The sequence below is a fragment of the Apium graveolens genome, unplaced genomic scaffold (genome assembly GCF_009905375.1).
Source record: "Apium graveolens cultivar Ventura unplaced genomic scaffold, ASM990537v1 ctg3654, whole genome shotgun sequence".
Classification (NCBI taxonomy): Eukaryota; Viridiplantae; Streptophyta; class Magnoliopsida; order Apiales; family Apiaceae; genus Apium; species Apium graveolens.
In genome coordinates, this window is record NW_027418203.1 from 6,468 (window position 1) to 32,305 (window position 25,838).

At 37.7% G+C, this 25,838-nt stretch overlaps 2 protein-coding genes and 1 pseudogene across 2 annotated transcripts; 1 reads left to right on the forward strand and 2 right to left on the reverse strand.

Annotated features, from left to right (window-relative positions):
* Window positions 1–4,168: 4,168 nt before the first annotated feature.
* On the reverse strand, window positions 4,169–5,278 carry LOC141701254 (putative F-box protein At1g32420). The gene has a single exon (XM_074504937.1). It carries the CDS (start codon window positions 5,276–5,278, stop codon window positions 4,169–4,171), a length of 1,110 nt encoding a protein of 369 aa, XP_074361038.1.
* Window positions 5,279–7,811: 2,533 nt separating this feature from the next.
* Window positions 7,812–7,894, reverse strand: LOC141701260 (small nucleolar RNA snoR1; annotated as a pseudogene).
* A 5,357-nt stretch (window positions 7,895–13,251) lies between these two features.
* LOC141701257 (uncharacterized) lies at window positions 13,252–14,910 on the forward strand. Its single transcript, XM_074504946.1, has 2 exons — window positions 13,252–13,652; window positions 13,848–14,910. The coding sequence occupies exons 1-2, from the start codon at window positions 13,252–13,254 to the stop codon at window positions 14,908–14,910; spliced, it is 1,464 nt and encodes a 487-aa protein (XP_074361047.1).
* The last annotated feature ends 10,928 nt before the right edge of the window (window positions 14,911–25,838 follow it).

Below are 25,838 nucleotides of genomic sequence, written 5' to 3' on the forward strand. Positions count from 1 at the left end.
ACGACAAGGAAACAAGTAAGTAACAATGTCCGAGTCAATGAAATTTAACGACCACTGATGAAAAACACATAAACTAAAAATTAACACCGAGTCCCCGGTAGCGGCGCCAAAAACTTGTTAGGACGAAAACATGCGCTAATATTCACGCAAGTATATACGATCTCAAGTAAGATAGAATTAATTCTAGTTCGTTCCCACAGAGATTGGTTTAGGTTAATTTCAATCAATGTACTTATGCAACAATGGTATGGTTATTATTCAATGCTAAGACCATTAACAAATTGGTTTTGTTTATAACTAAGATTATTAACTAACATGCAATTAACTAAGAGAGTAAAAGGTTGATTTTCTTATATAACACAGACATGAGATTCTAACTTCATTACTACTTCATTCAATAGCCTTTTTGTTCTTAACTTTATCATGCAATGGTGATGACACCAATCAGATAACACGAAACTAGTAAACGCCAACTTTCGTTGTACAAATACCCTACTACCAGACATCCACAAAAGAGATAGAAGGTGAATAGACACCAATTATATTGAGACCCTATACGTCTATAGAATTTGACAACATAACGGTTTAACGAACAAGTTATCTATCATGATTACATAGGGCAAGTAAGATGGTTAAAATTACCTACGAATCATGCATATCAAATACATGAACCTATGCTAGCATGACAAGTTCTAAACCTCTAAATTCACTACCGCTTCATTAGAGATTAACACGCTATCTTATAAGTTCGCGATGCTCATAAGACGAATAAACAAAACCAATAATAGGACATCATACAATTACCACACACTAAGGTATCAAAACATATTAACTACTGAAATCCATAAGTAAATACGCTAGAACCCCACGATAAACGGTTAGCCCATAATCGAACTCATCATCACCGTGGGTTCCGATAAAAGCTTGGTATAATAAACTAGGTCTTTATAAAATGAATAATAAACAAAGTACATAAATCAGAGTATAGGTTCAACAAAACAAGAAACGAGCATCCAAGATTACAACTTAGAACAAAGAATCACAAGAATAAACTAGATCTTCTTCGCCTTCGTTGAATTGTGCTATAGGTCTTCTCACTGTCTTCTCCTTAAGCTCTGTTATGAAAAACGTCTTTAAGTTATCTTTAAATAGCAGCCCAATTAATCCAAAAGCCCAGAAAAACGGTCTTCTAACTGAAACAGGAATCTGGAATCCCGACCTGGCACGGCCGTGCGCTTCACCAGCGCGGGCGCGCTGACATTCTGCTTATTTGGCGCGACCGCGCGCTAGCACAACGCGTGTGTGTCGTCCTTCTGGAAAAACTGAAATTTCTTTCTTTATTTGCTGGTTCGTGATGGCCTTTGCACGAGCAATCTTCACGACACCTTCCTAACACCATTTTAGCATTAAAGTAATGCTAAATCACCTCGATCCCTGATATATGCCTGAAATACAAAACACTACAAAAACACATCAAAAATATAAATAACTTGAGTACAAAATATCAATCCAAGCCTTTATAGAGCATTCTAAGTGGACATAAATGTCACTTAACAATAGTGTATATTATTTTATTTTATTTTAATATCATTACACCAATGAACGAATTATCTCTATTTAAATTTAAAAAAAGGTAGCATGAATATTATGGATACAAAACAATCTCGTGTATTATATGAACCCAATTACGGTACCGATTAACCAACTACCAAATTTTTAATGTTTCGGCGTGCAATGCACGAATATTTTATTATTTTGGTTGAATAAATATTTATTAATTTAAAATAGTTAAAAAATCAAATTAAAGTTCAAATAAAGAAAAAAATTACTGAATTTCGTTAGATTTTATTTCGGCTATATCTCGAGTCTCATAAATAAATCTGATTTTATAATGTTTTATTCACTGATGGTGTAAAACTTTTGTCCAAAAAATGTTATCTAGAATTTGAAGAAAGAAAATAATTAAGAATTTTGCATTATTATTCTATTCAGTTTAAAATAGCTGCTTCATTTGGTTTAAATCATTGTAAGGGTAGAACATTTTATTTTATTTAAAATACCTACATTATAGAATATTCCTTTATGTTAGATATAAGGGTTATGATCAATTTGTTTAAAAATCTAATGATATTAAATTGATAGTACATGTGTCATAACTATCAAAAATTTGGATAAGATCTCCCTTATGCATAATATATAATGAGGATATAATTTGAAATAATATAGATATTATATACGTCGAAGAAAACTGATAATTGTTTAAACGCGTTATATCAACCAAATCTAAGTAACTGGATGTAGTTTATTTATAATTTTCTTTTAGCCTGGATTGAATATTATTTTATTTTAATCTTAATGAGTAGTATATTTTATTTTATTTTTTCCCGATGTCACTATATCAACTGACAAATTATATTTTTATTCTAATTTTATTTTAATCATGTTCGATAGTATAATTTTTTTAACCATTTCAGTAGTACTTATTATTTTGTTTTAGTCTGACGTAGCCAATCCAACTAACTATATTTAGTTTTTGTTAGCCAGTATCAATAGTATAGTTTTGTTTAAATCCTGACAAATAATATATATATATATTAAAATATTTTCTTTTATCTGGGACCTATTATACCTATTAACGAATTATCTTAAATTTTTAATTTTGTTTCAGACCAATTCAATAGTATAATTTTTTAAAAATATTTTTTAAAAATATTAATGTATATTTTTTCAAAATATACATCAATATTTTAAAATATTTTTTTAAAATGTTTTCTTTTTTTGCTCGCATAAATATTATATATTATTATGTTTTGGTCTGAGGTCATTGTACAGATTTAATTCTATTTATATTTATATAATTATATTGTGCATTTAATTTTTTAATCGGCATGTTTCATGTTAAATATTATTATAAAGTTAGAGGATGACCAAAATAAAGATTACCAGACAACTACTAAGATCATATTTAATATTTTATTTTCAATATAGTCATATAGAAAATGAATCTTTGTATCAAGAAAACTTTTTATGCTGCGTCTTTAATATAATAGTATAGATATTAAGTCTTTGTTGTATATATAATTAGAAGTAGACTTCCTTTAACAATTTCATATAATTGTAGCCGGAATACACTCCAAATTAATTAAAGACAATTAAGTAATTTCAAGTACCGATTGACCATTAAACTTTTATTATAATATATATAGTGCTATGCACGGATATTATTTAATAATATATATTTTTTAATTTGATTTGAATTAAATTTTAAAAATATGAAAATTTTTGATTTAAAATTTAATGGATAAATAAAGATATTCTTTTGTCAACTTTGATAAGAATAAGATATTATATCACTAAATTTAATATTATAGCTTTAGTAGAGTTAAAATTTTAGATAGCTGGCGGCCTAGTAATCAAAATTTGAGTTTGATCATGAAGTTACTATGCTTAAAATTTGATTCTTAAAATTTCCGTAGTAAATGGCTCAATTGCGATGATTTGAGGAAAAAAATTTCGTAAATGGCCAAATTTGTTGTAATGGTACTAGTACTCTAAATATCAGCAACTCCCAAATGTATCAATTGAATAATTCACAAACAAGTATAAAATTTAAAAAGAAATATATTTCATTGATAAACTTAATAATTTATTGATTAAAGTGTTGAGAGTTCAAATTTTTCACCATAAAACAATAAATTTTCTTTACATTGTTCCCAAAGGTAATTATATAGTCTCATTATTCTCAGATCATGATAGTTAATTTGATATTTTGTTTTGTATTAATTTTAAAAGAATTGGGGTTATCCTCGATAATTTCTCAATAATCCCCGTTCGGGGATAATTTCTCAATAAAAGGCTTAACTTTATAATCGGCATTCTGCAAGATTGAGTAGAGCTTAACAGAGAATTATAACATGCCTGACTACGGTTCGTCATGAATGCACATAAAAGAGATTTTAACATCAAAATATTGAATTGAAGTCACTTGTCTCAAATGAAAATGAATAATAAAATACAATTACAATGCAATATGGAAATAAAATCACTAATTTTACATTTGATCTTCTCATTCTCTTGAACGAGAGAAGTATCTTAACACAAGAAGAAAATCAGAAACAGTTTTCAATAATTAAGACATCAGTTCCTTTATTGCGAACATGCATGAGGTTCATCCGCTCCCCTTGATAGACACTAGACTCTCAGTGTAATCAAGGCTATATGAGAAAAAGAGGTTCCAACGAGAGCTATCATAGGAATAGGTCTCACTTTTGGTAATTGTTTGGGTTTCAGGATTGACACGAACCAATAACAGCTCGTCCTTGTTAACCGCGGCAAATAATAAATCACCATTCCTAAAGGAATGAGTTAAAAACATATTGCCAGGAATGGTGATTGGATCAACTATGTAGTTCTTGGTCCAAAGACTGCATCTTTCATCCAACATATAAACATCAACTGATTTCGAAAGAGTAGAAGGGGAAGAATCACAAAGCAAGAGCGTAAGAGAATCCCTGAAATTCACGAGCAACTTAAGTATTGAGGGGCTGTTGACAAAATCAATTCCAGGCAACAACCTAAAAACTCCATGTTGGATATCGAAAGATACGACATAAGAGTGTTCAAGGCATTTGACACTAGAATTAAACCAATAAGGACAACCCTGTACAATTGTAGGGGGTGCATAATGCACACCGCGTGCTACGAAATCAGATTTCACAATATTGTTAACCCAAGAAGAGTGATTACAGGAGTAAACATAAGATAGTAATGGACGTTCATGATATATAACAACGAATACGAGTTTATAATCATTAGCAACAGAATTAAAACCTAATCCGAAACAGAAGTCAGAAGTAGCTGCAGTTGAAGGAGGGAGGGAAATATCCTTGTATTGATTTGTAGCAGGGTTCCATATTCCAAAATATGTAATAGCGTGATCATCGAAATGGTAAACACAAACTAATCCGTTAACGGAACCGCCTAGCTCCAAGTATCTAGACCTGAGAGGATGGACTTTGTACTTGTGGATATTACGGGGAAGACACCTGGTAATCAAGCCACATTTGTTGGGATCCATGCAATTGCGAGTGAGATGAGATTGGACAAAAATAGGGTCGTTGGATAGCAGAAGATTCCAGGATTTGCAAACACATCGGAATCTCACAAGTGATTTAACAGGCAATCTTGGAAGTATCTCCCCCCGAATTAAATCTTCATGTACAAGAGGTAGACGAGGATCGTCTTTGTGTTTAGATGATCGGCTTACAAAACCCCCCATCCTTCGCCGATATCCTTCAACTCTGCCGCCCGGACTTCGGTTTTCATGTACCCCACTTATACTAGCCTCAATTTTTGAGATGGCCCATGCTTCTGTAAGATCACAATTTTAAATTGCTCAAACCAATATTACCAGCCTTAAATACCGATATTTTAAAATCAGTTGAAAAGAATACCAGTTTTGGCAAAGATTGACCAATTTTACCAGCCTGATACGCATTTGAAATTTAAGTATAGCTAATACCCATTATGGGTATGTGTATCTAGTTAAAAAGCTAATAGTCCCATTATGGGTATGTGTATCTAGTTAAAAAGCTAATAGTCCCATTATGGGTATGTGTATCTAGTTAAAAAGCTAATAGTTTTATAGATGTTATACGCATTTCATAACTGTGTATTAAGTGATAAGCAGTTCTTAAATGCGCATCCTTTGTTTTTTTGACCTGTGCACTTGTATGTATAACTTCGATTCCATCACCCGAGACATCGTCTTTGCAAACCCAGCTTTTATCTATTGGAAAATCATAACTCCGTATATAGCATAACTCGCATACTTCTGTATATCCAGTCCTTTCTTCTCTCGAATTAGAATACTAATAATCAATACAGTCCAAGTTTATGCAAATCGGGTATGTTTCTTTGTGTTGTTATTTGGGTAAAAAGTGGGTTGGGTCAATAACATGTATTACGTATTTGCCCCGTGGGTATTGGATGGGTAGAAATGGCCACAGGTGAGAGAAAATGTTAGTTTGGTACAAATATGCGGTAAATGTGTTAAAATTGTCATTTTTTCGTTTTGTTCATTCCAAAACTATAGCCTGTATTTGCTTACTAATTTTTGTATCATAAGAAATCAATATCATGTATAATAATTTCTACGTGGGGATCGAAGTAGTTTCGGGGATCAGTTTTGAGTTCGGGAATCGGAGGCGGGGATGATACTCCCTGATCCCGAAATGACCCGATGGTTATCCCGAAATGACCCGATGGTTATCCCTACCCGGAATCCGTTCCAAATATGATCTGAACCATAAATTCAAAAAAAAATCTAATAACATAATTATAACGTTTTTAATTTTATAATAATAAATACATTATATATATATCAAATAATTAAATTTAATGTTTATAATTGGTATGTTGGATAATTCCTAAATGAATTATATATGATGTTAATATTTAACACTACAAGAAAACCGGCTAAATACAACCGGTCCAAAACCGATCGTATTTAACTAAATACGACCGCCATCGGTAGTATTTAGCTAAATACGACCGGTTTTAGTCCCGGTCGTACATATGGGAGTGATATTTAGTAGTCGATTGTATTTAGTATAAATACAACCGTCTAAATACGACCGCTAAATTCGACCGGTCAAATACGACCAACACCGGTTGAAATTGATTTTTCACTTAAAATTTGAAAATCCCACCCAAATTATTAAAATTTCTGAAATATTTTAAAAATCCCGCCCAATTACTAAACTCGGCCGTATCTTGTCAAATATAAGATATTAAATTCGACCCCGTCCAGACGAATTAACAAACACCTGTTTTTAAAAAATAATTTCCAGAAATCTGAAAAATTCCAGATTCCGGCAAGCTTTAAAAATCCGGCTAAAAATCTGGCAACTCAATTTTTTCTAAAAACAAGGCTTTTCAGTTTAGTTTCATGCATCAAATACGTCTGTTTCCCACAATCAATATATCAATACATATAACAAACATCTGCTGCGATAAAACTAAACTCGAGTTTTCAAGATACCGAATGTTGGTATAATTAATATGGAAGTACACTGAAACTGATACAATTACTACTGATACTACTACATATTTACAAATCCAGCTGGTGATTCGAATACATTAAATCTTCTTTTAACATCTACCAATGAGGATTTCAATTTACAATGATAAAAGATAAGCATGTAAATTCTATAACCTCTACATTTTTAAAGATGGCAAAAACAGATAATAAGTTAAACTCAAATTAAATACTATTCACATGATACCTCCATTTCATCTGTTAATGCTTCCACCGCCGCTTGACCCCAGAAAACTGAATGAACTCAAATTGCTATCAACACTTATCAATATTGTCAGCCCATGTACCAGGGGTACTTACTTTTACTCTCAGGAGTTATCTACCCGTGCTGCACACTCTTCTCCTGTATATATTGCATACTATAAACAGTCATCTCAGCAAAATCTGTTCAAAGTTATACCAACAAACAACCATAAAATCTGTTCAAAATATATTCAAATTTACCACAAAAGCCATCTAACGCATACTATAATCCATAACCATTTGCAAAATTTTGTAAGAGCAAAACTCAGCAAAGATTAATAAAAATCTCAGTAAATCTGAAGAGCAAAAGCTGTTTTGGTATAATTTATGAGCAGATAAACACCTTCTTTTCAATTATTTTTTTTAGTAAAAGAGGCTGCCCTGAATTTCCACTAGCATCTGTATAATTCATATATACATCAACATTATAAATCAAATAAATCATCAAAAATCAAATTAAAAAAAATATGGCTCAGAGTGTTGCTAAACGTGCTGAAGGAAAAGCAAAGGTCTTTCTCCTACAAGAGGTGTCAGAAATATAGCATCAAAACAATTTTATTTGGTTTGTTATTTTAACAGTCAAGCTTCAGTTTGGCTAGTATAACTAACTAGTGTTTATTCCATAATTGGTGTTTCAATTTTTTTAAAAATATTTTTCAACGATCCAACAATATGGATGTCAATATATATATATATATATATATATATATATATATTAGTGATATAACCAAATTTTCATATCTACATAATATTATTTGGTTTGCCATTTTAATAGCCAATCTTCAGTTTGACTAGTATAACTAACTAGCGTTTATTTCAGAATTAGTGTTTCGATTATTTTAAAAATATTTTTTAACGATCCAACCGTATGGATGTCAACAGATATATACACTAGTGATATAACCAAAATTTCATATCAAAATATTTTTATTTGGTTTGCCATTTTAACAGTCATGTTTCAGTTTGACTAGTATAATTAACTAGTGTTTATTCCAGAATTGGTGTTTCGATTTTTTTTAAAATATTTTTCAAAGATACAACCATATGGATGTCAATATATATATATACATTAGTGATATAACCAAAATTTTATATTAAAATAATTGTATTTGTTTTACCATTTTAACAGTCAAGTTTTAGTTTGACTAGTACAACTAACTAGTATTTGTTCCTGAATAGGTGTTTCGATTTTTTTAAAAATATTTTTCAATGATCCAACCGTATGGATGTCAATAGATATATATATATCTTAGTGATATAACCAAAAATTCATATCAAAATAGTTTTATTTGGTTTTCCATTTTAACAGTCAAGCTTCAGTTTGACTAGTATACCTAACTAGAGTTTATTCCTGAATTGGTGTTTCAATTTTTTTAAAAATATTTTTCAAAGATACAACCATATGGATGTCAATATATATATATACATTAGTGATATAACCACAATTTTATATCAAAATAATTTTATTTATTTTACCATTTTAATAGTCAAGTTTTAGTTTGACTAGTACAACTAACTAGTGTTTGTTCCTGAATTGGTGTTTCGATTTTTTAAAAAATATTTTTCAACGATCCACCCGTATGGATGTCAATATATATATATATATATATTAGTGATATAACCAAAATTTCACATCAAAATAATTTTATTTGGTTTACCATTTTAATAGTCAAGCTTCAGTTTGACTAATACAATTAACTAGTGTTTAATCCTGAATTGGTATTTCGTTTTTTTAAAAAAGATATTTTTCAACGATCCAAACTTATGGATGTCAATAGATATATATTAGTTCTATAACCAAAGTTTTATTTTAAAATAATTTTATTTGGTTTTACCATTTTAGCAGTCAAATTTGAGTTTGACTAATACAACTGACTGGTGTTTAATCATGAATTGGTGTTTTCATTTAAAAAAAATTATTTTTTGTGTTTAATAAATACAACTGTTTACAATCAATTTAATTATTTCAACCGATTTTGTTTTTTTTTTGCATTTAGTTTTTTTTTGCCATTTCAGTAAATTCAAACAAAAAAAGCGGGAAAATATCCCTTTATTTGGTAAAGCTAAATTCGACGCTAGCGGTTGAATTTAAGAGATTTTTTGGCAAGGCTAAATTCGACCTCATTATTTCAACCGAACTTAAATTCGACCGCTGGCGGTTGTATTTAGCCGTGCCCGGTCAAACATTCAGGTTGACCGTAAATTCAACCGAATTCGGTCGATTTTAGACCGATTGAATTTGTTCGGTTGTATTTAGCCTTATATTCTTGTAGTGTAATTACAAAAACATGCAAATGACTACTCTTTTTTAGTTAAAAAAATGCACACACATGAGTGAGTTAAATCTTTAACCTACTGGTGGCTATGAGCCCAATAAGGCTCACTGAACGAAGGCCCATTGGACGATTGAGCTATTGGGCCGAAGGTCCACCAGGCCCATAAGCCGAAGGCCCACGGAGAACCTCGAGCAGAGCCCCATCTTTCTCCCTGAACGTTGGAATAGTGAAGGGACAAAATGCCCCCTTTTCACTCCCTCCTTAATGATGAGAAACGGATGAGCATTCATGACAAAATTGGGTATAAAACCCCTTGAAAAGTAAGACAAAACACACATTCTCTCTAAAACACTTTGTTTTTCTTGTATTTTCTACCCACTTTACAACCAGATTCTTATTCTCACACCAGAAGTGAATCGGGGGTACAAACCTTCGCATTCTCTTCACTTTTAGGTCTAAGTCGAAGCTGTCGTCACGGAGGCCGAAGCCTGTTCAGCCATCCAAAGGAATCCGGGCTTAACATTTGGCGCCGTCTGTGGGAACTACGAGAGTTACAAGTCGAGATAACGAGAGCATGACAGAAATAATTCATGAGCATTCGCCTCCACCTGGTTTTACTGATAAAGGGCAACAATCCACCCTAGTGGACGAAGATGGAGTCATCACATTAACTCCTGAAGAAGAAGCCTTGCTCCTAAAGATCCGGGCAGAAAAGGCTGCGGAGAAGGGCAGGCCAAAAGTGACCAAGCAGAAAAGGATGTAGAAGCCCGCGCCAAGCGGAGAGAGGCTGATGCGCTGCGACTCAAGGCCCTGCAGCTTCAAAAGGAAGAAATTGAACTGCAAGAAAAGACCCTACGTGAAGCAATACGGGCCGACGAGCAGGGAAGAACGAATAAGGATAGAAGTGATCGAAGGGTGCATGATAAAGAAGATGAGTCTGACTATGATTCGCATCCCCGAAGGAAGAGAACGAAGCAACCCTTCTCATCCGACTCGGACGAGGAGCCCGACGGCTCCCGCCTCAGGCTCACTCGCCTAGAAAAGGCCTTGTTCGGCGATAGGAGGGCCGATAGGAAGCCGGTCGTGACCCAAGAAATTGAACAGTATCGACCCCCCTGGGCGAAGAAAGGCAATTCCCTAAGATGAGTGAGTTCAGCAGGAAGGGAGACCCTGGGGACCACTACGAAAAGTATGAGCTGCTAATAATCGGGATGGCTCATAATGATATCATGTTGTACAAAATGTTCAAGATCTATATGAAGGGGTCAGCTTCGATGTGGTACAAATCCCTTAAGCCTAGGTCTATTGGATCCTACGAGCAACTAAAAAGGAAGTTTCTGAAGTACTACTCTCACCTGTGCCGAAAGGCGAAGGACACTGAAGCCCTGGTCCACTACAGACAGAGGGCGAATGAGTAGTTGGGGGATTATCTCGCTCGGTTTAAGGAGGAAGCTGGAATGGTTACTAACCTGGATAAGGTCAAAGCAATGGGCTTCTTGACGGCGGGGCTGGACCCCTATAAAGGTAAAAAGCTGCGTTCATCTCTTTACAATTTCCCCCTAGATCCCTGAATGATATATATGTGAGGGGCGAGAACATTCGCCAAAAAATGGAGAGTATTTGGGGTATAAGGATTTTCGAAGGGATGACCGATCGAAGCGAGTTGACAAATACGAAGGCTCAAGATCAGGCTCTGACCGAAGGGATGGTAGGAAAGAAGGAAGAAAAGAGACGGATCGAGGGGTCGAACAGCGACGAGATAGAGATTCAGCCGTGTTCACCCCTTTGAATGCGCCGATCTCCAAGATTCTCCATGAAATTAAGGGCGAGCCCGGATTCGTTCGACTAGCAAAAATGAAGGTCCCAAATCATAAGAAGAACCCCGACAAATACTGTGACTACCACAAGGACAAGGGGCATAATACCGATGAGTGTTATCACCTCAAAAGGCTCATTGAGCGTATGATCAAAGACGGCAAACTTAATCAGTTCGTCCGAGATCTGAGAGACAGACTTGGGCCGAAGGAGAATCAAGAGGAGGAGGCAGAGGCCGAAGAGCCAGAACAAAGGGATAGGATAAGGGGTGAAGTAAAAACTATATCTGGGGGCAACATCCTAGACAAGGATAGCAAGACAGCCAAGAAAAAATACGCCAGACAAGTGTACAATCTCTATCAGTTCGGTTAGGCGAAGCCCCACATGACCATGACTTTCAGCACTGAAGACTACGAGGATGTCATTCGCCCGCACGAGGACCCTCTCATCATAAATCCTATCATCGGGAAGAATAAAATATGGAAGGTGATGGTAGATACCAGGAGTTCGGCAAACATACTGTTCCACAAAACCTACTGCAAGATGAATTTGGTCGGGGAACAGTTAGAGCCCTGCAATGAGGCTCCCCTTTACGGCTTTAGAGGACATCCCATTTAGTTTGAGGGAACAATCACGCTCCCTGTCCTCCTGGGCAAATTGTCATATATTGTTGAGAAGTCGGTGAAGTTCTATGTGGTTCGGATTGAGAGCCCATACAATGTCATATTCGGAAGACCTTTCATGTCGACCTTTGAAGCGGTGGAGTCTATACCTCATCTTAAACTCAAGTTTTCAACCAAAAAAGGGGTAGGAGAAATGAGGGGCGATCAAAAAACTGCCAGAATCATAATGCTTGAGGACGTAGAGAAGGATCAGGAATACGGAGGGCCGGACGAAACCGGAAAAAGAAAGCGGGCCGAAGTTGAGCCCAGTGGAAGCCGTGAAACATTGAATATTGAGTTGGAAAAGTTTGGAGCGGATCTCTCGAGCCCGATCGCCGAACCCGCGGTGGAAACCGAAGAGATAGAATTGTACGCATGCCATTCAGGAAAAATGGTTCGGATTAGGGAAAATATGGGGGCAGATCTGAAGGAAAAGGTAGTAGCTGTCATTCGGCAATACCATGATGTGTTCGCCTGGGGGCCGGAGACCATGCCCGGTTTGGATCCCAAGACGGCTAAGCACTGTTTGAATGTACAGCCTGAGGCCAAATCGGTGAAGCAGAAAAAGAGGATATTTGCAGTCGAACGATAAAAAGTTATAGAAGCTGAAGCAGAAAAACTGTTGGAAGCCAAGTTCATTGAGAAAATCGAATACCCCGAATGGGTAGCCAATGTGGTGGTTGTCAAGAAGTCAAATGGGAAGTGGAGGATGTGCGTGGATTATACAGACCTCAATAAAGCATGTCCGTAGGACCACTACCCCTTGCCTAACATCGACCAGCTGATAGATGCTACGGCAGGATACGAGATACTTATTTTTTTGGATGCTTTTTCTGGCTATCAACAAATTGCTATAAATGACAACGATGTGCCCAAGACAGCGTTCATAACTCCGAAGGGGACTTATGCTTATATTAAAATGCCCTTCGGACTGAAGAACGCTGGAGCCACATTCCAGCGAATGGTAAACAAGGTCTTTAAAGAGCAGATCGGTCGGAACATGAAAGCATATGTGGATGACATGATTATAAAGTCACTATTCTAAGATCATGCCAAAGACTTGAAAGAGTACTTCGAGACGCTCCGAAAAAACCACATGAAGATCAATTCGAACAAATGTACCTTCGGAGTCTCCAGTGGTAAGTTCCTTGGATATATGGTCAGCGCTTGGGGAATAGAGGCGAACCCTGAAAAAATCGAAGCAGTTATTAATATGGAAGCCCCTAAATGCATCAGAGATATCCAGAAGCTGACCGGCCGACTGGTCGCCCTTCGGCGTTTCATCTCCAGATCAGCCGAAAAGGCACTCCCCTTCTTCGCCGTGCTTAAGGGATCAAAGAATTTTGAGTGGGGGCCCGAGTGTCAAAGGGCGTTCGAAGAAGTGAAAGAATACCTAACTAAGGCACCACTCTTAATGAGGCCTGACTCGAAGGAAATTCTCCAGCTTTACTTGGCTGTGTCCGACAGATTCTTAGGGGTGGTGCTTGTAAAAAATTATGAAGGCAATCAACACCCTGTGTTCTACGTGTCCCATGTCCTCAAGGATGCAGAGACGAGGTACCCAAATGCCGAAAAATTTGCATATGGGTTGGTTATGGCCTCCCGAAAATTGTGACACTACTTCCAAAGCCGAACGATTCAAGTCGTCACCAGTCAATCCTTGAAGAAGATTTTAACAAGGCCCGAAGCCTCGGGAAGAGTAGTGGCCTGGTCCATCGAACTTGGGGAGTTTAATCTTGAGTATGTCCCCAGAACGGCGATCAAGGCCCAAGCTCTGGTTGACTTTGTGGTTGAGTGCACATTCTCGGGGCCGAAGGATCTCACGCCCGGCGAACAGCTCATTCGGACTCCAGGAAAATGGAAGCTCTTTGTAGATGGATCGATAGCTGGGAAAAAGTGTGGGGCCGACTTAATACTCTCCATCCCCGAAGGGTTCCAGATATGCCAGGCTATAAGATTCGACTTTCCTCTGACGAACAATGAAGTAGAGTACGAAGCACTCCTCGCAGGGATGAAGCTGGCCCGAAGCCTTGAGGCGAAGCACCTAAGGGCCTTCAGCGACTCTATGCTGGTTGTAAAGCACTTCTCTGGAGAATATGAGCAGAGAGACCCCCGGACGAAAGCTTACGCCACCAAGGTAAAAGATGCTTCTCTATCATTTAAAACTTTTGAGCTAAGTCAAATTGGCAGGGAGAACAATGGACGGGCAGACGCCCTTTCCAGGCTAGATTCGGCTGAGACACAGAACCTAACTGGTTCCATCTATCTCACCGAAGCCAAGACGCCTTCGATCGAGAAGAAAGAATGTCTGGAGATTTTTCAGGGGAATGATTGGATGACTCCCCTGAGGAACTTTCTGGAGAAGGGTATCCTATCTCCGGACCGAGGGGAGGCGCTAAAGATAAAGTACAGAGCGTTGAGCTACACTATCATTAATGGGAGGATGTATCGCCGATCAGTCAGTCAGCCCCTCCTGAGATGCCTAAACACCAATGAACAACGTCAAGATCTTGAGGCAGTGCACGAAGGAATTTTCGGTGAGCATATGGCCGGTCAGTCCCTTGCCTTCAAAATCCTTCGCCAGGGATTCTTTTGGCCAACCCTGAAGGCCGATTCTGGCGAGTATGCCAAGAAGTGTGTACAATGCCAATTGTTCGCCACTGTCCCGAGGCAGCCCCCAGAAGAAATGACTTCCATTCTAAGTCCCATTCCGTTTGCCATGTGGGTCGTGGACATAGTTGGCATTCTCCGAACTAGCACGAAGGACGTCAAGTACTGCATAATTGTCATTGATTACATGACCAAGTGGGTATAAGCCCGACCTTTATCGGCCATAACCGAAGAAGCAGCAAAAATTTTCTTCCTAGAACAGATTATTCTCCGATTCGGAATTCCGAAGACTTGCATCTCGGATAATGGGACTCAGTTTATTGGAAACAAGTTTCGCAAGTTCCTGCACCACTTCGGAATTGAACAAAGATTTAGCTAAGTCGCCCATCCGCAAGGGAATGGGGCAATCAAAGCGGAAAACAAATTAATCTTTCGAGGGATAAAGAAGAGGCTGGGCGAAGCTAAAGGAAGGTGGTCTGAAGAATTCCCTTAGTTTTTATGGGCCTACCGAATGACCCCTAGGACTTCAACAAGGGAAACTCCTTTCAGAATGGCCTATGTAACCGAAGCCCTGGTCCCAGTCGAAATAGGATTGGAATCGTACTGAACTGAGGTCTAGAATATGGAAACTAACAGCTTTGGGCTAAGGGAGAATGTGGACTTTGGGTTAAATTGTTAAGGCATGAGCCGAATATGAAATACTTACTGCAAGCAGCCCAGCATTATGACTCCAATATTAAGAAAAGGTCATTCGGAGTAGGAGACCTAGTCTTGAGGGAGCTGGCTGCTTTTATGCCGACCAAACAAGGAAAATTTTAGCCTAACTGGGAAGGGCCTTACAAGGTAACTGAGGTCATTCGCCCAGGAACATACAATCTTGAAACCCTATCAGGCGAAGCGATCAAAAACACCTGGCATGCCAATCACCTTCAAAAGTTTTATCAGTAAAAAAATTCTTTTAAAGTCAAATTTGTACTTGAATTTTATATGAAAAGTGTAAGCAGTTCAATCATAAATGAAAATACACTTTCTGTCACATTTCTTTATTTACCAAATACGCGGTCGCAGGAGTATTATCTAGGGGCGATCCCGAAGACGATAAACTCTCTGGCCGCCACATATGTCCGACTTATGAACGAGGCATGTATTAAGAACTTAGGGGCAATCCCGCGCAAATCAAACATTCTTCACTCCACCACTATTATTTAATTTGCAATAAACACACGGTAAGGATGAATGAAGAATCTTTATGGGCAATCCTGAGATAAGGCCTTCTCCTTCGTCCTTCCCCTATTGTTGTGATATCAAAGGAGACCGAAGGAAACCCTGTCTAGGGGCAATCCCAAAGAAGACAGGACCCTTCGGCCTAAATCATGCCTATATTAAAAACATATATAAAGCGATGACGGCTTGGTCAAGGGGCAATCCCAAGGAAGATCAACCCCTTCTCTGTATTGACCGAATGAACAACGTCATGTTGGTCAAGGGGCAATCACAAAATGGTCAGCATACCTATTCCTTCGCCTGACAAAAGTCTTTCAAAGTATTAACAACCCGAAGTCACCTTCGGCCTTTAACACTCAGAGCCATAAGGGATAGTAAGGCATTAAAATTGTTAAGGCGAATAAATAAAGCCGAAGATGCGATTCATTTTATTATAATTGTTAAGGTGAATAGGCCAAAGATACAATTCATTTTATTAGAATTATTAAAGCGAATAAGCCGAAGATACAATTCGTCTTATTAAAAATCGTTAAATTGTTAAAGCGAATGAGCCGAAGATACAATTTGTTTTATTAAAATTGTTAAGGCAAATAAAGCCGAAGATACAATTCGTCTTATTAAAAATCGTTAAATTGTTAAGGCATGAGCCGAAGATACAATTCGTTTTATTAAAATTGTTAAGGCAAATAAAGCCGAAGATACAATTCGTCTTATTAAAAATCGTTATGAAAAATTAATAAGTCCAAATACACGGTTAAAATAAAAGAAACAATGCTAACAAAAGACGAAAGATGTATTAAAATATAAAAGCCCGAAGGCTAGTTAAATTATAAAAGCTCGAAGGCAGGAGTACCAATTACAAAAAATGAAATTACAAGAAGATGAACGAAGGAAGCCGCTGCAATAGTTGGGTATGACCATGGAAATACCAACGGCAAACTTTGCCACACGATCATCTTCTGTCATATCAAGCACCTCAGTGTCGGAGGCTTAGGCTTGGAGGTCTTCATCCGAGAGCTCTTCGTCTTCGCCGGAGGAGACGGGAGGGGCTTCAACTACTAGCCGGCCGATAGGATCCTCCAGGTTGTCATCCATCAGCTGCTTATAATCCCAGTTAAGGCCATGAGCCTTCTCCAGGACATAGTCAACGTCGAACTGGAAGCAGTGCTCTTCCGTCAGGTCCAGCTGCTTCTGATTCTTCCGAAGCTCCTTGCGGGACTTCTTCAGTTGGACGTTCCGGTGGGAGATCCTCTGGTTCGCCTTCTCAAGGGCCTCTTCCAGCTTGGCCTTGTCACCCTTCAGCACGGTGGCCTGACCGTCCAGCACCTCATTATGGGTTTGCACCCTCTTGAGTTCCTCTTCGGCCAACATGGCCCTCCTCTCCAGCTCCTTCACCTCGACCATCCGAGTCTCCATGTCCTGAACTTTGTCCTCCATGGCCGTAGCCCAAGGAGCCGCCTGCAAAAAAGATAAGGCAAAAGCGTTAAACGAGGAAAGAGAAAGGTACCGAAGGAAAAAGACAAATGAAATTAGAAACAAAATTAAAAACATACCAGGGACAAAAAGGACAGAAGCTCAGTACAAGCCACGATCGGAGAAGTCGAAGCAAAGGTCGGCAGATTGGCCGGGAGCTGAAGATCGTGGCACAAGTCTGAAGCCACCTCCTTCGTGGACTGCCTCACCGGGTAGACAGTGTGGTCGGACGTCAGCACACCCCATCGGGGAGATAAGACTGAACGACCCCCTCCCGGCTACGGGTCCTCTTAGAGGGGTTCCCTTCTCTCACAATCTCCGGCTCGTCCTCCTCGAAAGTAGTCGGGGCGTGAAAAAGCGGCAAGACCCTCTCAACCTCGGGCCTCTCCTCCGTCTCCTCCGAAGAATTCGGTGTGGCCCTTCATTCAGCAACCTTCTTCTTCGCTGCCTCCTCTGCGGCCCTCTTCTCGGCCGTCCTGGCCTTCTTCCTTTCAATCAGGCCCTCTCTGGAAGACACTGAAATAAAAATAAGGCAAAATATGTCAGACGATAAAGAAGACAGAATGAAGAAAAGCATGAGTGAATGAAAGAAAACTACTAATATAATAATAGCAAATTACGATAGACGAAGGAGAAGTTTGTTACCCCCACCCCATAAACTTAGCAGCCAGTCTCTGTCCCGAAATTTTTTGGGACCCAGCTTGCTCACGCGAACATCTACCAGGGCCGCGTAGTCCTCCTTCTCCCTCTCTGTTAAACTCGGGGCGAGGAGTAGCGAAGGATTCACATCCCGCCAGACGGACAATGGGGTCAACCTCCGCCCACTCACGAAGCACCAGTGAGTGTGGGTGTTCTTGTTGCTAGAGTTAGTGATCGTCCAATCTGACCGCCTATCCCGACGAGCGACGGTGTAAAAACTCGGGCTCTTCGGGTTCCTTCTGAAGTCATAATGCCACCAGAATAGCCTCGTAGTGGGAGTGACTCCTGCGTTGAGGTACCTATTCTGGAAGCAGTTAATATAGATGAACCCATTGGGGTCCATCTGCCTCAGAGCGATCCCCATTTGTTTGAAGAGATGCTTCACTATCGGCACTCGGAAGCCGCAATTGAACGCCGCCTCTGAAATCCCGATAGCGCAGTCGCCATACCCCTCCGGCACTTCAGGCGTATCGTAAATCCGGTCGTTCTCCTTGGGGGCGTAGAGCCAGAAGAAGTTCTGAGGGACAAAGAAATCAGAATACATATGAATTATCCTCTCCTTCGACAGCTCCGATCGGTTGTTCGCCGCCGGATAGTTCGCCGCAGATCCGAAGAGATCCCGACCCGTTCTCTCAGGGCGAATAGAAGATGTTCCCGCCAAAGTGCCCGACCTTGGGTCCCAAGTCTCTGGAGGGCGATTCGCTCAGTCCATGTCCCTGTATTCGGAAACAGAGAGACGTTAGTCCATGTACTCGGGACAAGACAAAAGAAAAATGAAAAAGGATAAATGGCCGAGTACATGTCCTAGAACCGAGCGAACACAAAAAGAATCTGAAGTCGGGTCCCGAAGGATGTCCCAAAAGGAAAGTCTCCCGAAGGAAGTCCTTACCCCCAGAAACCTTTCGCTTGCCATCTTTAAACTCCAAACCGCCTATCTGCCCCCTAGGTCGGCTCCTGAAGGACGTTCTTAGGCCAAGAACCCCCCGAAGAGAGTTCTTGGCCAGAAAATGCCTCGCATGCCATCTTTAAACCCATGGGAGGCCCCAGAAACTAACAAAACCCATAAACTCCTATTGCTTACCCATGAATACCCCATATACCAAAAGACCCCAAAACACAACAACAATATACACTTAAAAGGCCAGAAAAAAGAAAAATAAACCACTGAACTCGCATGCAAAACCCGTAAAAACTCAGAAACTTGCATGGAAATGTAAGGAACACAGAGAAAAGAAAGGGGACTTACTAATTTGAAGATGCTCCTGGATTGAAATGGGGTGATCTGGAAAAGTTGAGTTGTTGCCCGTGACTTGTGAACTTGACGACGATTGTTGTTGTGGAGAGAAATTGAAAGTGATAAAAAGAAAAAGAAATGCACAACGACTCTTATATAGGCGCCTAAAATGATTTTAAAAGGGCGACGTTTGGGGGATTTTAAAACGGACGTCCCAGATTAAAACGGTTGAGATTCAATGGCTGAGATTGAGACATGAAACGACGTGCCAACAGATGTCACTTTAATGCACCACAAGTTCCCACAAGCTTGCCACGTGTACGAACGAAGATCGAGGCGGAACAGAAGCAGTCGCCCTAAGATTTCTTCACCCCAATATGGGCCAGAATTAATGTCCATCGGCCCGCCCGAAGGCCCAGCCGAAGGACAGGGACATGTTGGCTATGAGCCCAATAAGGCCCACTGAACGAAGGCCCATTGGACGATTGAGCTATTGGGTCGAAGGTCCACCAGGCCCATAAGTTGAAGGCCCACGGAGAACCTCGAGCCGAGGCCCATCTTTCTCCCCGAACATTGGAATGGTGAAGGGACAAAACGCCCCATTTTCACTCCCTCCTTAATGATGAGTAACGGATGAGCATTCATGACAAAATTGGGTATAAAACCCCTTGAAAAGTAATACAAAACATAGATACATTCTCTCTAAAATACTCTTTTTTTCTTGTATTTTCTACCCAGTTTACAATTAGATTCTTTTTCTCACACCGGAGGTGAATCGGGGGTATAAACCCTCGCATTCTCTTCAATTTCATGTCTAAGTCGAAGTTGTCATCACGGCCTGTTCATCCATCCAAAAGAATCTGGGCGTAACACCTACAATTAAGAAAATTTGAACTCAACCATGTGGCGGGTACTAATACTCAAAATATCAACAACTCCCAAATGTACCAATCGAATAATCCACAAACAAGTATAAATTTTAAAAAAAACAATGATAAATTTATTGATTTATTGATTAAAATGTTGATAGTTCAAATTTTTCACCATAAAATAATAAATTTTCTTTACATTGTTTACAAAGGTAATTATATACTCTCATGATTCTCAGATCATGATAATTCGATATTTTAATTTTGTATAAATTTTAAAAGAATTAGGAATCCCTTCGATAATTTCTCAATAATATATTTTTAAAAAGTTGAGGGGAATCATAAATGTAACAGTTATGTAATCAAAATGGTTGTTATTGTTTAAATTTTATTTTATTAGCCTATAATAATCTTTTTCCCATTTTCATGATATATAATTGGTGCTTGATAACTAAACTTGCTTTTACCAAGTACATTAATAAATTAAATGATTGCACTTAAAATATCGGTTAAATTTTATCGTAGTTCAAAATTTAATAATTTAGGCGCGCAAAAAAAACCGTCGTAAGCTGTCCGTCGTAAAAATCCTGATTTGTTGTAGTGTGAACATGAAGTACCATTACAATAAAAATGGGTCATAAGTTAGCTTGTAAACGAATCGAACTATTCATTAATCTTGTCCGATTTGTCTAAGTCCGAGTTCGATAAACCCATCTGATAAACTTATCGAACTCGAGTTCGAATAACGTTTCTTGTCTGATAATCTTAACGAACAGAATCGAACTTTTAAGGTGTTCGATTTGATCACGGTTCGAGTTTGAGTCGTTCGTTAAGCTCGAGTTCGGTTCGTTTGTTAAGCTCGAGTTTGGTTCGAAAAAAATAGTATATTTATAATATTATATGTAGAAATAATATATGTATTATTAATAATATATATTGATATTATTTTATAATTATTTCAAATAAAATTTTTATTGGTGAAAAGTTATTTTATTAATAGTTAGATACAAATTTTTAATTCAAATATAATTTAAAATATTTTTTTTAAAATACATATAATCTTCACGAACAATTCGTATTCGTTTATTTTCGGTTCTATTTGATATGTGTGTGAACAATTCGTGTTCGGTTTAAATATTACCAAGTTTGAGTTAAGACAAGAAATTTGGTCTGATAAAATTATCGAATATTATCGAACAATGTTAGGTTCGTCAAGATTTTGTTCGAGTTCATTAGAAATTCGCCCTAGTTCAAATTATTTACAAACTCCAGTCATAAGCGATCGATCAAATATGACCATCAAATTTAAATAGAAATAAGAAGTTTTTGTAAAAAAAAAATGACTTCATTTCTGACCCTCGTAATCAACATTTTATTTAGTTGAAAATTGGAGGCCATTTTTTATTGAACATAACCAACTAATTACTATTTTGATTAGGAATATAATCAAAATCGATAAATTATCGGTCAATTATGCTTGCTATCAGTCACATTTTTTTCTATTTTAACAAGACGGGATAGTTCACTTCATTAATGTAATAAAAAAAAATCGGCCAAAAAAATGGTTAAGTGCATTTAACTGACTCACGGTATCATTGCAACGTGATTTATTCCGAAAATGTACCTGAGAGGATAATAACGACCAACTTAAATGTCCTTGCGGTCTGACTGAAAAATGGTCTGATTACATTTACGACCAACACATATATTAATTAGTTTGAAATGTGTGGATCTGTTTGTATTACTAATCGATAATTTAATTATAAATAGAACTTATTTGCTAGAGTTGAGTCAAAATCGAATAATTTGATTAATCGAATCGACCAGCGATTCGACACTATTACAAATTGAAAGAATTATTTAATATTTATGAATACCAATTTTTCGATTATTTATGCCACCTTCTTCCGAAACTGTACATGCTATCAAAACGCAATTCACCTAAATATTTAATCAAATACTTTTTAAAGTTATATATCATGAGAAATTACATCATCAATTCCTTTTCTTTATTCATATGTAGTTGTGAGTTACAAGTTGTAACAGCCTACTGCTCACATTTAATTTCACCCTTTATTTGGCTATATATGCATTTCCGTTACATTTACGAAACAGCTCATGCATTCTTGAAACCTCCCAGTAGAACCACCGTTTTGAAATTGTGCACGGGAGAGTGACGGTTTCATGTGCAAAATTGTCAAAAAAAGCTGCAGCTCATGCAGAAGATTACAAACAAGCTGCACCCTCACGAACATCATCAATCTTAGCTCTAATGACTTTAGAATGGAATTTTACAATCTCTGTTGATGATGTGTCTAGTGATCTGTTTACTGAGATGGACACGTGCACATGCTTATTTGTTAGACACTTGTATGCCATGCATGCATGCAATGCTTATTTGTTAGACACCTGTACTTCTTCTTAAATCCCCATGCAGTACATTACAAAATTACTCATAATCATCATTATCTTTGATGCTAAATACATTCCTAAAAGGTTCTAAGAAAGCAAAATCATGCGTAATCTGTAACAGATTCATGTAACTCCCAAATTAAGATGCAACGTGGGGTCCTAGTTTTGTTACACGTAGATGCATACATGCAATTTTTACAGTCTAACGGTAAAAAATAACAAAATATTTTCTGTCCCGTTTTTTTTATATATCAATCAAAATTCATATTTTGTTTAATAAAATCTCGAAAAAGTGATTCGATTGATGGTTGCTAATTGACCGAAGTGGTATCATTCTCGATACTGAGATCCAATGATCCGGGGCGTAATCCTGGACGGTAAATGTTGTTCATGTTTATATAACATTCCAATGATCTATTAAGAATGCTGGTATTTTGTAACTTTTAATCAATTCATTCGTCCGAAAGACTGGTAATAATAAATTTTCTATCCACGGTTATTTTAGGTGGTCTTCACAAATTGGGGATTTATATTTATTAACGACCACATATATTGTAGATAATTCGTAAAATATCTCGCGGTTATGATTTTTTATGCAAAAATAATATGTTAAAATTTACGTATTTGTATTCATTAGGTGTCGTTAAAGTAAAAAAAATATATTTTATGTCAGTTAATTTTAATTGTGTACACGACAAAATTACTAATAATATGAATAATTGTCGTTTATTGTATTTATTTGAACGTGCATAAGTAATTGTCGTTTTGTATGTACGACCGAACATAAAGTAAATGATTGTCGTTTATCATGTTCCATGTTCGAGCAGCCGAGTATAAAGTAAATGATTGTCGTTTATCATGTCCGAGCGTCACAAATTTTCAATTGTCCGTACGTTGTTCATATACGTCATTTGTCAACGAATGTTATAAAGTATGTAATTATCGTCTATCGGTCTTGGAATTATTCTTTTAGGTTAAATTAATTATACAAATACATAGAATTTAAAATTTTACTCGAAATACCAATAAGGCGTAACAAAATTAAAATATTAAGAGTAATAAAAGTATTTAATGGTAATTGTTCTTTAATATCATTTTCAGTTTGATCTGTCCTTCTGAAGTTTATTATTATATGCAGAGAAAGATTTAGTCAGATTGCATTGCCCTGTTTAACATAAACACATAACATAATCTGGCCTCTGTAACTTTTTGGTGACAATTAAAATTAAGAAATAAACATAAAAAATGTAGAGATGAGTGGTAATTTTTTTTAACTAAACTAGAGATAAGAATGACTTGCATTGCAACTCCCTTAATTTGTGTAGTTCTCAATCTCCACCACAAATACTAAATGCATGCTTTTGTCAGCAAAATGCTTCACTATTCTCACTCCAACTGCTATATAAACAGCCCCTCTGATCCCCTTTCTCTTCATCCCTTCAACACAAACAACAACTAAGGATATAGTTCTATATCCTTAGTCTCTCTCCCTCCCTCCCCATGGCTTACGCAGCAAGGCACCGAAAGTTCCCACCAAACTCCATGACCCAAGTCTCCAGTCTGCATGGCAGGCAGTACTACTGCCCTGTCCATGATCTCAACCGGAGCATCGTCTCGGACTTCTACAAGTCCGACGAGTTCCGGATGTACAAACATAAGGTCCTCCTCTGCGAAAAGCGCTTCTCTCATGACTGGACCAGTTGTCCATTCACTCATGTCGGGGAGAAAGCACGTCGTCGCAACCCACGTTCTTATCTGCCCATTCTCTGTCCTTTTTTCAAGGACAATTCCATTTGCAGGAGGGGCGATTCGTGCAAATTCTCGCACGGAACGTTCGAGTATTTTCTCCACCCGGGGAAATACCGCACGGCCGCATGCGAGAACGGGCCAGGCTGTAAGAGGCCAGTCTGCTTCTTCGCACACTCTGTGGAAGAACTCCGTGATGAGATGACTCTCACCACTGAAGAAATCCACGCTGCATTTTCCTACGATGCTCATCTCCCTGTGGCCATCGCGCCACGTCAAGTCCTCAGAGCTCTCGCAGCGCGATCCAAATTAACCTCTGCCAGGAACAAAAACAATGCAGCTGCACTAGCCGCACTCAAGGGCAAAGGTAAGGTAACTGATGACTCTTTTGTGGCAGATAAGTCCACCTTCTGGAACTTGGAAAACTCGCCAGCGTCGCTGTGGAGCGTGGCTTTGAATGCATGGCCACATGATTTCAACGGACTCGTTGATCTGCTCAAGGAAATCAAGGATGCAAACAAGCCTGAAGGTGCTCAGACTTGCCGCAAGAGCAGCTTGGATGCAAATGCACGGGCTTGGACTCGGGACTACAGCTTGTTTTAATAATAAAACAAGCAATCGCGCACACTCTCCGTTTATTTTCTTTTCAAGTTATGTTATTTGTTGTCGATGTCGTGTGTTTTTATTATGTGCTCGTGTTTTTACCGTCTGTATGTTTCAATAATGAACCGTGTGCGCGCAAGTCCAAAATAAATAAATGATGTACTGTGGGTGTTTCCAGAATAAATGAATAAAATGTGTGTTGTATTTATAACTTCCATCCATCAATTTGTTTTATTTAGGCATTTATATATATACGTATTTCTTCAAAACCAATATATATAATAAATACTTTTGATATTTCTATTTAAGCGAAAGTAATAAACCATATAAGGTGAATAATAAAATAAACTATCTATTTACTGCTTCAAAAAAACACTATTTATATAACATTTATTTTTCTTTACGGTTAAAACTCGATAAATGAATGTATAACCGGAAAGTTTAATTTATTTAACATGATTATTTATTGATTGATTTTGATCTATCGAGGTAAAAATATATTATATCTGTTATTTTTGGACTAGTTTATTCGTCTATCAGATATTTATTTATCTTCTATGACAATCTCAAAAATTAGGTTGCATCATATCCTTGATTAATTTTGGGTGTTTGAACAAACTTACTTAATCTTATTTTATGTAGAAAACCCGTAACCGCTAAATTTCGGGTGCGTAATGGGTGCAGTTCACAGGACTTTTTTGGTGTGATATGCTAATGCTACTTCATGCTAGGGCTGCTCATGGGTTATCAACCCGTTCAAATCAACCCAAACCAACCCTTATTTGGGCCGACCAGACCGAACCATCCAAATCCATGGACTAGTTGGGTTAAATTTCCGTTGAGCCGATTATATTGGGTTGATTCGGATTCTAA